Raw genomic sequence first — 12145 nt, 5'->3', positions numbered from 1 at the left:
CATCAGCCGCCGAACGTAGCCGCGGTCAACGGGACGGGCGCTTCATCTAACAAAGGTATGGAGCGATAGTATGACCCTCATTAAAAGAATATCCATAGAGGTACCTGACAGTAAAACATGCCAACGGTTCCTTCGGACAATGAATACCTGATGTTGAGACACGTACACAGCACAAGTCCAGTTAGCCCGAGGACCCGCTATAAAACCTGGGTTTTTTCGGTAATTAAGATTCTTCAAACGGACAAGCAGTCTTTGTCCCAAATTGACCAATTGACAGCGACGTCAATTTCCCTTACTTTCGGAACGAGGACTATACTCGACGAATCCGATGATCTCGTGTTCGTAGACACACCCCATCATAGTTTTCCTCGGTGGCATCATCGGGACGAAGATTCATTCTTCTCATCGACGAAGAGAGTAGCGCCTTACGATCTGTGAGTATTGTGTGAGCAAGTATATCTATCCTCCCGTTGACCGTGGATTCGTTATCGAACCTAAGACCAACGTCACTGGTATCGTCAGTGCCCAACCACCGCGGTTGATTGTCGAGTCGGTAGCATCCATACTCGTATTAACAGACCGTACCTTCGTTATAACACGACGATGGCAGGTTCCAATGAAGATCTAGCAAATGCCCACAACTCTATTCCTGACGCTTCTCTGACAAATACATCGTGCCAGCTACGCACTGCTACCATGCTAACATGCCCTTGTCATTTTCTGTTCTTCCAACGAGCTTTTTTCACTTTCTCTACCATTCTCTCGCTACTATTTCTCAAGATTAAATTTCTATCCTTATGAATTGCTGCGCCAGATTTTTCATGGGAGGGCAAATTGAAATGTCCGTTTAATCAAACGTAATAGCACAAAAGGATCGATTTCTCTGTGTTAAACTTTAAATCTTTAGATGTATCTCGAATCTTTTGGGATCCTATGATCTAAAAAATGGCAAAGCGAATCGTGTCCATATAAAACTTTCGAATTCACGGACGATAAGAGCTACTATTGTCCTGAGTATTGTGGGATATTTAACTCACCATTCGGATAAGTTGAATTAATTTCACCGGTGATATTCAATTGAGATGGTATCGGTCCAACGAGGATCCTGTCATCCGGAGCTTCCATCAATTCCAATTCAATTTTTGTCACGTATCCTAGACGAACCAAAATAAAACATATAATCACAAATGGTGTAAGTAAATCTCAGAAACTTTGAAATAATAATAAATAATATTATATTAATATTTTTTTCGCTTACATAAATTTATTGCCACGTAGTATATTTTCTTCTGCCTTTTAATGTATTAGGCAAAATAGATTAGTCTACTTAATAATTGTAAGTTAGTTAGACGTACTCTTTTCAAAGAAAAAGTTCTTTAATAAATGTAACGTTCTTTTATTCAGAGGATCGTATCGCGTTGTAATCAAGCGCTGTGCTTATGGTCTGCTAATAGCAACGTTTTTAAGCTTGTTATGTCTAAAAATTAGTTTATGCTACGAACATTCTACAATCTGCTTTTATTCAACCATATTTTTATAGAATTCTATTCAATTTCTTTAAGTATTTTTCAAACTTACCAAATTTTGTAATTATTATCATAGAAAACCTTTGAATATAACTTGTACAAGATATTCACAAAAACAATAATCGGTTTGAAATTAATGAAAATATTAATGAGTAAAAATAGCGTTCTTATTATAAGCATATGTTATATTATTATATATGTAGTATCGGGGAGAAGGGCCTAGGAAACGTCGAGCTAACTACAGACAATGTCGGGAGAGCCGAGGCGCTGTCGGCTCCATCAATGCATTACCGGGTCCTTCAGGTAAATAGCTTTACCGAAAAGACCTACGTGACCCTGGCTACGAGCGTCTGTAGAACACGTGTGCGGTGGGCCCAGGAAAAGACAATAGAGTGCTAAAACGGGCAGAGAGTCAGTCGAGAAGCAGAGTGCGAGTTGAGCGGACACGGAGTGTGAGTCGGCGTGCGACGATATCGTAGTCTGTCCTTTTGTTATCGAATATCACTCATTAAAATACCTTCAACTTTAAACTCTACCAGCAATCACTTGTCCTTACTCTAAGAATCCACCAGTTACTACATATATGTAGTATCGTGGACGAAAGGCCTGGGAAATATCGGACGAACTATGAACAGTGTCGCGAGAGCCGAGGCGCCGTCGGGCCCATCAATGTGTCATCGGTCTTTTCAAGTGCATAGTTTCGTGGAAAAGACCTACGTGACCCTGGCCACGAGCGTCTGCAGAACACGTGTGCGGTGGGCCTAGGAAAAGGGCAATAGAATGCGACAACAGTTAGTCGAGAAACAGAGCGCGAGTCGAAAAGCAGAGAGTGCGAGTCGAGAAGCCGAGTGCGAGTCGAGCAGAGACGGAGGTTGCGAGTGGCGTTGCCGAGAGAGTGTGGATTGCGCTGTGTTCTGTACGTTTGGTATGAATAGTTCAAGTTAAGCCACAATCGTCTTATCTGTCCGATTAACATCTCTATTGTCCACTTTTGTAAACATATTACATCACGATATTACATATTTTTGGGGGCTCGTCCGGGATTGGACAAGACAGAAAACGAAACGGTTTAACAGAGCTATTCGAGCTAGTTGTGAATTTACCGGTACGCGGTGCGGTAAAAGACGATATCGTTGACTGTTTAAGTTTGTGCAGTGTGAAAAATGGCAAACGTCGAGGACGAACGATTGTCGGGTGAAGAGGGTTCGACGCTGGAGGAGCTGAGGAATAAGCTCGCGCGAATGAACCTCCCTATATCGGGTGCGAGGTCAGTGCTGATTGCAAGGCTGAATCGGGCGTGTAGGGCTGGACAATCGTATCGTAAGGGATCGACGGGCGGTGAAGAGCTAACCGGTCAACGAGATTTAGAAAATGTACAGAGAGCTGAGCGTGATTGCAACGAAGGTGAGGATGTTGAGAAAATGAATACGAAGGAGTTGAAGGAGCGCCTCGCTAGTTTGGGTTTAAAAACGACGGGAAAAAAAGTAGAATTACGCGCACGGCTACGAGCGGCCATGGATGGTAACGACATATCGTCGGAAGAGGAAAGCGACGACGAAAGTGAGGATGAAGATGACAAGAAAAACGCAAGAGAATACAAGAGAGATACGCGAAGGGTGCATCAGGACCGTGACGAATGTTGTCGAAGGGCATGTGTTGGTTCGACACTGAGTTTTAGAGACGTCGAAGATGCATTAGAGTCGTTTAGTGGCAACAGAGGTGAAAATGTCGAACGATGGTTCGAGTCGTTCGAGGAAGTCGCTGATACGTGCATGTGGTCGGATGGGCAGAAGGCAGTCTACGCGAGGAAGCTGCTGAAGGGATCAGCGAAAATATTTGCGAGCTTCGAGTGTCATGCCAGGACTTGGCATGAGTTGAAGAGGGGGCTAGTGAAAGAATTTTCGAGGAAAGTCAACAGTAGGCAAGTTCATCAGAAACTTGAAGAAACAAAAAAGGAGAGTGATGAAGCGTGTTTGGCTTACATGTACCGCATGCTCGAGATAGCCAGCCATGTGGACATGGAGGAGGAAGCAAAGGTGGAATACATAGTGGATGGAATAATAGACGACGAGAACAATAAGGCTGTATTGTACGGCGCTACGTCAATCAAAGAGTTGAGGAAGAGGTTAGTGATGTACGAAGAGCAGAAGAGTCGCAGAGCAAAGTCGATTGTGAAGCCGGCTAAAACCCAGAAGAACGGGAAGCCCAGTCAATCTGTAGACGCAATGAAGAAAAGAAGATGCTTCATTTGCGGTAGTGAGGATCATCTAAGTGTTAAGTGTCCGGAGAGGGGAGAAGGTGTTAGGTGTTTCAAGTGCAGCGGATTTGGACATATTGCAGCGAGGTGTACGGCACGACCGAAAGAGACTTGCGTAGTGTCAAGATCCGAAAAGGGAAAGTACTTGAAGGACGTGTCGATAGATGGCTGCAGGTTTGTCTCGTTAGTGGATACAGGTAGTGACCTTACGTTCATACGAGCGGATGAGTATGCGAGGTTAGGATCACCACCTCTGGGAAACTGCAAACTTAGGTTCGATGGTTTTGGTTCTGTTGGCAATAGTACCTGGGGCGAGTTTACAAGGGTAATGACGGTCGACGGGTACGACTTTACTGTCACCCTGCATGTTGTCTCGAATAAGGTAATGACAAGACACAGTCTACTCTTAGGTACCGATTTTTTAGACCAGGTAGAGTTGCGAGTCAAACGGGGCGAGGTGACATTTTTACGACTCGACGATCAGACCGACGGTCACGAGGACGCGCCGGATGTACTGAGAGTAAACGCGATAGAACAATCCGACGAGATCGACTTGTCGCATGTACGAGAACCTCATTACCGCGAAGCCATTCGGGATATTATTAAAGGGTATAGGCCGGAGAGGAAGCGAGACGTCGGAATAACCGAAAAAGTAGTTTTGGAAAGCGACAAGCCGGTAGCGCGAAGACCGCGAAGACTGGCGCCGTCGGAAAGAAAGGAAGAAGATGATTTGATGGAAGCGTGGACAAACGAGGGTGTCATCAAATCGTCAGACTTGGAGTATGCGAGTCCGATAGGTGTAGTTAGAAAGAAAGATTTGTGTGTGCGTGTGGCTAGATGGGCCTTGTTACTAGGCGAGATTAAGTATCAGGTGTGTCATCGGCCGGGGAAAAGTATGCAGCATGTAGATGCTCCGAGTAGGAACCCCCTGCCGAGCACTATGTATGTAACGGAGAGTGAAGACGGGCTGATTGCACGGTTGAGAAGGGCACGGAACAAGGACATCGAAGTCCGTAGGATTTTGGACGCCGCAACGTGCAGTCAGGCCGATGGGCAGGTAGTAAGAAACAATATTTTGTATAAGGAGTGTGAGGACGATGTGCTAATAGTAGTATCGAAGGCGATGCGGGCTCAGGTAGTCAGGCAAGCGCACGAGCGTGGGCATTTCGAGGTTACCAAAACAGAAGCTATGGTCAAGAAGGACTTCTGGTTCAAGGGGTTACGCGAAAGGGTCGAACACGTGGTATCCAACTGCCTTGACTGTAGCCTAACCGAACGAAACATAGGTAAGCTGGAAGGGAACCTGCGAAATTACAAGAAAAGAAGAAAGCGTGCGAAGCAGTACCTGAGGAAGGACCCGTGCACACCTCGATTTTATGAAACCTTGGGTCCTAAATGCCGAAAGTGACGCATCTGATGACAGCGAGATAGAAGGCAACATCTGAGGGCAGATGTTATTGCAGGATGGCCGAATGTAGTATCGTGGACGAAAGGCCTGGGAAATATCGGACGAACTATGAACAGTGTCGCGAGAGCCGAGGCGCCGTCGGGCCCATCAATGTGTCATCGGTCTTTTCAAGTGCATAGTTTCGTGGAAAAGACCTACGTGACCCTGGCCACGAGCGTCTGCAGAACACGTGTGCGGTGGGCCTAGGAAAAGGGCAATAGAATGCGACAACAGTTAGTCGAGAAACAGAGCGCGAGTCGAAAAGCAGAGAGTGCGAGTCGAGAAGCCGAGTGCGAGTCGAGCGGAGACGGAGGTTGCGAGTGGCGTTGCCGAGAGAGTGTGGATTGCGCTGTGTTCTGTACGTTTGGTATGAATAGTTCAAGTTAAGCCACAATCGTCTTATCTGTCCGATTAACATCTCTATTGTCCACTTTTGTAAACATATTACATCACGATATTACATATATGTCAGGTTAACATTAGAATTTAAGGCGCGTAACGATTCTTCGTTTGAGTTAGCCATCGTTTTACGAGACAGAGATTATATTTACGCGAATATACAAGATTTTACAAAATATTATGAATATTGAGTTTAATGAATGATAAGATTAACAGACGATAGGTCTAACTAATAATTAGATTAAAGAATAATAAGTTTAACGAATAATAAGAGTAACGAATAATATATCTTACAAATAATAAATTTAACGAATAATGAGATTAACGATTAATAGGTTTTACGAATAATGAATTTAATTAACACTATTAACAATGTTCCTAGGGTCACACGAATCCACGGTCAATGGGATAACTCTTTAATATGCGTAGAATAATTTTAAACACAAAAAAATACGATTGCTGAGACACTCGGTAAACTGCTCGATGATTTTCCAAGGCAATCACACGAATGAATATCTGATGAAAATCTTTTTTCGCTATACGACTGCATTTGTTTGTTATATGCTCGCTGGAGACATCGAGAAGGTTCCAATCGTCGTTGCTAGGCAATTTTCTGTCAAAAGTTTGTTGTATACTCTTTGGAAGCATCGAGAAAAATCCAAACGCCGTTGCTAGGCAGTTTCTGTCTGGAGTTTGATTCCTAATACAACGTGTGTCCCATTATATCGACATCTCCAAAGTACAATTCTATGTGATTTCTAGGGAGAACAATACAACCGATCCACACCTTCGTCAGGCAAAACGTTTATCCCGTGACCGTGGCTACGTTCGGCCACCAGTTGTCACCTCGAACCCACTTTTGCTATCACAAATATCGAACAATTACAAATGACAACAATTGCTTACAGCTATGATAAAATCTAGGCTGAAGCATTAGAAGACTTTCCCAAAATTGCAAAGGGAAGGCTCCGGTTTTCCTTTCATCTCCGACATATATATACAATATTAGCTACTTTTAATATATTTATTTAAAGATGTTTATTAAACCCAAGATACAATTTTAAATACATTTTGGTATTCGCAATAAACGGTGAATTTTTGTAGTGATGTTTTAGGCAAAAGTACCGATACGCAACGGTACGACGTAGCCATGCTATAATATGTATCGGCGCTTTACATTTTTCGTGTTTAATATAATTTTTAGGTTTAAGCCGCTGGGGGAGCGGAGCTTCTATGTGATTTTGTTTTTGTTTGTTTTTTCTGTCCTGAAACTTGGTCGCAAAACAGGACGCTTCGGTAGCTTGCTTTTTGGGTGCTGTGTAACTTTGGGGAGGTTTGGGATGAGAGGGATGGGGCGAGGGGGGATGTCCAATAGGATTATTTACAAGTGTTTACAATATTTACAAATATTTACAATATTTACATTTTACACCTGTGTTATGGGGTGTCAGAATTGTGTTCTGTTAGTTTAATGTTTTCTCTTATTTTGCTATGGGTTCTGTACCCACCAGTATTTTTTTGTGTTTTTTCTGTGTCTTTGGTGTCTTTCCGGGGGAGGGCCATGTTGTATCTCCATCTGGAGTCTGCGGTCTGTCCATTTATGTTTTCTTCGTAAAGTATGGTTTTGATCCCTGTTTTTCTTTTTATGTGATATATTATTGGGATGTTGTTTTGGTCCTGGAGGTAGTTTTTTTCGTCTAGGTATAGGAAAGCTTCTGGGGGGATGTGGCCTGTTGTCAGAGTGCTTTTGTAATATGCGTTGTTAGGAAATAGGCATCTGAAAATTAAGCTGTTTTCTTTTATTTTTGCCGCTTGCGCGAAGTGGTTTCTTATTAGCTTTAGGATGTGACAGTCGATGCGGTGAATGTTGGCTAGGTCGTATATTGTTTTGTTTTTTACATATTTTTTGAATCCGCTGTGTTCGGATCTGTATGTGCTCAGGCAAGCCCTGATGCAGTTTCTTTCGAATATGCGGATTTTTTCCATCTGGGAGGCTGATATATTGTACCAGATTGGACAGCCGTAGGTAATGATTGGTCTAATTAGTGCTTGGTAGCATAGTATTTTTACTTTGCTGTCGAGATGTTTGGAGTAGAATAGTCTTTTTATTCTCCAGAATGCTTTATTGGCCTTAGCAAGTTGGATTTCGGTGCGCTGCTTGTAGTTTAATTTGTCGTCTATGTTTATTCCTAGGTATTTTACGCAGTTTTTGTGTGGTATGAGTGCCCCTTTGTTTGCTTTTTCTCTTACTTGGCATTTTCTGCAGCGTTCTCTTTCTGTTGGGTCGATTTCACTTAACTTGGGTCTCAACATGGTTTCGCATTTGCTTGTGTTGATTTTTAGTTTCCATGCGTGGTAATAGTCGTTTATTTTTTCGAAAAGTTCTTGCAGTTCAGTTTTTATTGTCTTAGTGTTGCGGCCTGTTACGTAGGTCATCTGCGAAGGCTATGGAGCGTTTGTGGGTGGATGTATTGAGATTAAAGAAGTTCAGTAAGTCACTGTTGTAAATACTGAAAAGTGGCGGGGAATTTACTGTACCTTGTTGCAGACCGTTTGTTATGGAGAATTCTTTGCTTGATGTGTTTGCACCTTCGATCATTACGAATGTTCTGCTTGTGATCATGATGTCCCAGACTATTTTAATTAGGTGTTTAGGAAGGTTTATCTTGATCAATTTGTATATGAGACCTGGGATCCAGACTGTCAAATCAGACTGGGATCAAAAGCTTTTTCGAGGTCTATTAAGCAGGCGGCTACTCGTTGTTTTGCGTTTAGGGCCCAGCAGATGTCCGACGTAAGTTTGTTTATTGCGTGGATTGTAGAGTATTTGTGCCTGAAGCCAAATTGATTTTCTGGGATTATGTCATTTTTTGTGCAGAAGGAGGTTAGGGGGTTGTTTATGATTATTTCAAATACTTTGCTTATGTTGGGGAGGAGACTTATAGGTCGTAGGTTTGTGGGCGATGAGCCGTCTTTGCCTTTCTTTGTGATAGCTATCAGTTTGGCTTCTTTCCATTTTCTGGGGAAATATGTGTTGTTTAGTGCATTGTTGAAGAGTACTGTGTAGTACCATTTTATTTTGTTCGGTAGGCCCTTGAGTAAAATATTTGGGATGCCGTCGAAGCCGAAGGATTTTTTGTTGTTTAGTTTGGAGAATATTGTGTTTAGTTGATTGTAATTTGTGAAGTAGTTTATTTCTGGATTTGGTTGTTTGGGGTTGTCTGCGGTGTTTTCGTTTGAGAATGTGCGGACTGTTTTGTTTAGCGTTTTGTCTTGTTCCATTTCATTTTTGAGTTTGTTTGTTTCAGCGATGATAATCCGGTTTAGTTAATCTCGGCCCATGTGTTCGTTTTGTGTGTGTATTTTGGAAAAGTGGGTGCCAATGATGTCTAGTTTTTCTGTTGTTTTAGTTATTATGAAGTTACCCTCGGTGTCTTTGGTGGTGTTGAGTATTGTTATACCTGCTTCTTGGATGAGGGAGGTTTCTTCTGGGGGTAATTTGAGAGGTGGGATGGGGCTTTGTCCTTTTGGTCTGAAGATTTGATTTATTTGTGGGAACATGTTGGCTGAGTCGTTTTTGGAGATGTTTTTTATTTTATTTGTCCAGTAATGGTTTATAGAGTTTGCGAATTCTTGTTTCATTTGCGCTTTTATTTTGTATAGTAGGTACTTTAGGAATTCTAATTTTTCTCTTTTGTCGTAAGAATAGTTAAGTTTTATGTTGTTTATCTTGGAGATTATGTAGCTTTTGTCTCGATGTAGCTCTTTTATTTTGTTGTTGATATAGGGCTCGCATGAATTTTTTTGTTTTATGTTGCGACAGATTTTTGGAGAGCGATTTGTGTATGTTTTTCTATTTCGTCTATGAATGCGTCGATTTGTCTGTTTGTTAGGTTGACGTTGTTGCAGATCTTTAGGTCGCAGTTTTGTTCGAGTATGTTTTGGAACTTTTTCCAGTCTGTCTTTTTGTAGTTGTACCTGGGTATCTCGGTTTGTGCTTCGAGTGTTAGGAGGTCAGATGTGTTCTTGCTTACGTGAAATATTAGGACGTTATGGTCACTGTCATAGGCTAAGGTTTTGAGGGTGTTATTTGGACGTAGGTTTTGAAATTTTAGTCGTGTATTTGCTAGGCATATGTCCAGGCATGAGCGTCCTTTTGGGTAAGAGGGTAGCTCGGAGCTGCATAAGGTTGTTTTGTAGTGAGTGTTTTTATTGTCTATCCAGTTTCTAATGCAGTTGCCTCTCGTGTTGTTTGTTTCGTTTTTCCAGCTCGTATGTTTTGCGTTCAGCTCGCCTGCTATTATATAGTAGTTTTCCGTTTTATTGAGCTGTAAGAGTTCGAAAAGTTTATTGAATTCGTCGCTAAATTCTTTCTGGTTTCCGAGGGTTGCGTAGACTGCAGTGATAAACAAGTTTTCCTTATTGCTTATTTTTATTTTTATGATCGTTGTTTCTAGGATTTTGAAACTTGTTATTTTGTCATTTAGAATTGTTTTGTGTTGTATAGGGTTTTTTTTATGAGGATTGCTGTTCCTCCTCCTTGGCTGGCGTTCGGTCTGTCGTGTCTTATCATGGAGTAGTTTTTGAAGTGTACTTTGTGTTTTTTATCTAGTTTTGTTTCTGAGACGAGCACGATGTCGGGGGTTTCTTTATTTATTAGGATTAGCATACTGTATGTTTTTTGGTTTGAAATTAGAGGGTTGGCATTTATTGCTATTATTTTCAGGTGTTTCAAATTTAATTTATATGTTTTTTGCTGTAATTGTTGGTTTAGTGGATTTTGGCTATTCATCTTCTGCACTGTTAGAAGTGCTGAAGATGGCGTTGATCCTTTCTTCGTGTGTCGATAGTGTTCTTTTTATTTCATTTAATTGCGTTTGTTGATCTTTTAACGCTTGTAGTATGCTTTTTTTGAAGTCTTCGATAACGTTTATAATGCTTTGTTGGGGGGTGTTATCGGTTGTAGTTGCGCTTTGGCTTGATCGCGGATTTAAGTTTGTTATTTGTGTTGTGTTTTCGATTATTTGGTTTAGTTTTGTTTGTTGTTTCACTACGTCAGAGAACTTTAGTTCTGGGACGTACTTACGGCTTATTTGGGCAATTCGTTTTATCTTTGTTTCCTTGTCTTTTTTCTTTTTTTCAGCTAGCTTTTTGCGCAGCTCCACGAGTTTTGGACACCCCCTGTAAGACACGGGGTGTCCGTAGTTTTTGCAGTTAACGCAAAATATTTTCTCCTTGGTTACTGCTTCTTCTTTTTTGATTTTGCACTTGCCTGTGCCGTGGGGCTCGGTGCATTTTACACAGCGGTAGTTTAGGTTACAGTTTTGTGCTGTGTGTCCTAGTTGCTGGCATTTGTGGCATTGGGTTATATCGTTGTTTTTTTTTAATTATTTTTTCCCATTTTATTTTGTAGTAGTTAAAATTTCTAAAAATAGTTGAGATATTCTTAGTAGTTTGCTTATGTTGTTGTCGGGGGATACTTGTATTATGTAAATTGGGAGCAATATATCGTTCTCCCTTGATTTTTTTGTCGTGAATCGTATGACTTTTGTGAATTTTACGTCGTTTATTTGCAAGGCTTGTAGGTCCGTGAGTATTTCCATTTCAGTGTAGCTATTGTCTAAGCCTTTTAGCAAATATGTGTGGTGTTTCTCTGCTTTGGGTGTATACGTGTAGAAGGTTGTGTTGGCTACCCGAAGCGTTTCTTTCGCTGTGTGGAAATCGGATAGATTTCGGAGGTAGAGAGCATGCTTACCTGAGTGTATCCTTTTGATATAAAACTGATTGATCTTGGCTACTTTCTCTATGAGCGTTACTATGTCCTTAGGGTCGTGTAACGTTATGTTGATAGGCGGCGGTTTGTATTCTCTTGTGGTGGATGGGGCTTTCGTGCGCTCCTCTGCAGCGTGTCTTGTGGGGTGTCCGTCTGGGGTGGGACTGTGTTTTCCCATTTTGCCACGTAGTATTTGGTTTTTTGTTTAATTTGCTCTAGCGTTGTGTTTGGCGTTGGGTAGTTTGCTGGTCCCGGCTGTGACTGTAGGTGTGGTTCTGATTCTAGCAAGCTGAATCGGTTATGTGTTGTGATCGCTGGGAGCGAGGCAGCTTTTACGGGTTTCATGTTTCTGTCTTCTTTGGTACTTTCGTCCTGGGCGGAGGGGAACTCTTGTTTTGTGTTTTTTAGGATTTCTTCTAATCCTTTGGTTCTGGCATCTAGGTCTGGTTGGGGGTTGAGTTTCCGCGTCTTTTGCGCGGATAGTCTTAAGCTTTTGATTTCCTTGGCCGCTTTTTGCGGATTTATTTTTCTTTTGGTGGGTTTTCTTGTTAGTTTTAAGGTTGGTTTTGTTGCCTTGCTTTTTGCATCATTCTCGGTAGCTTCTATTTTTTTTTATATACTTTTATTTTGTCTTATTTTTTTTTTTTAATTTATATCACGATGATGTCACTGCAGTATTTTTCACTTTTTGCCACTTTTTCTTTTTCCTTTAGAGGGTGGTTGTTTACTTTTACGCGCACACT

At 41.6% G+C, this 12145-nt stretch overlaps 1 protein-coding gene across 1 annotated transcript in view; it reads right to left on the bottom strand.

The window, feature by feature from the left end:
• LOC117215959 overlaps positions 1-12145 on the bottom strand; it is a 41207-nt gene that overhangs the window by 9759 nt on the left and 19303 nt on the right. Inside the window, exon 3 of the mRNA XM_033462514.1 lies at positions 1038-1154. Coding sequence (XP_033318405.1) covers positions 1038-1125 — 88 coding nt within the window. The 5' untranslated portion in view covers positions 1126-1154. The remainder of the gene's footprint in view (positions 1-1037; positions 1155-12145) is intronic.

Source organism: Bombus bifarius, unplaced genomic scaffold (genome assembly GCF_011952205.1).
Source record: "Bombus bifarius isolate JDL3187 unplaced genomic scaffold, Bbif_JDL3187 scf7180000009949, whole genome shotgun sequence".
NCBI lineage: Eukaryota > Metazoa > Arthropoda > Insecta > Hymenoptera > Apidae > Bombus > Bombus bifarius.
The sequence above is the reverse complement of the archived record's forward strand: the minus strand, read 5'-3'. Positions and strand labels throughout refer to the sequence as shown.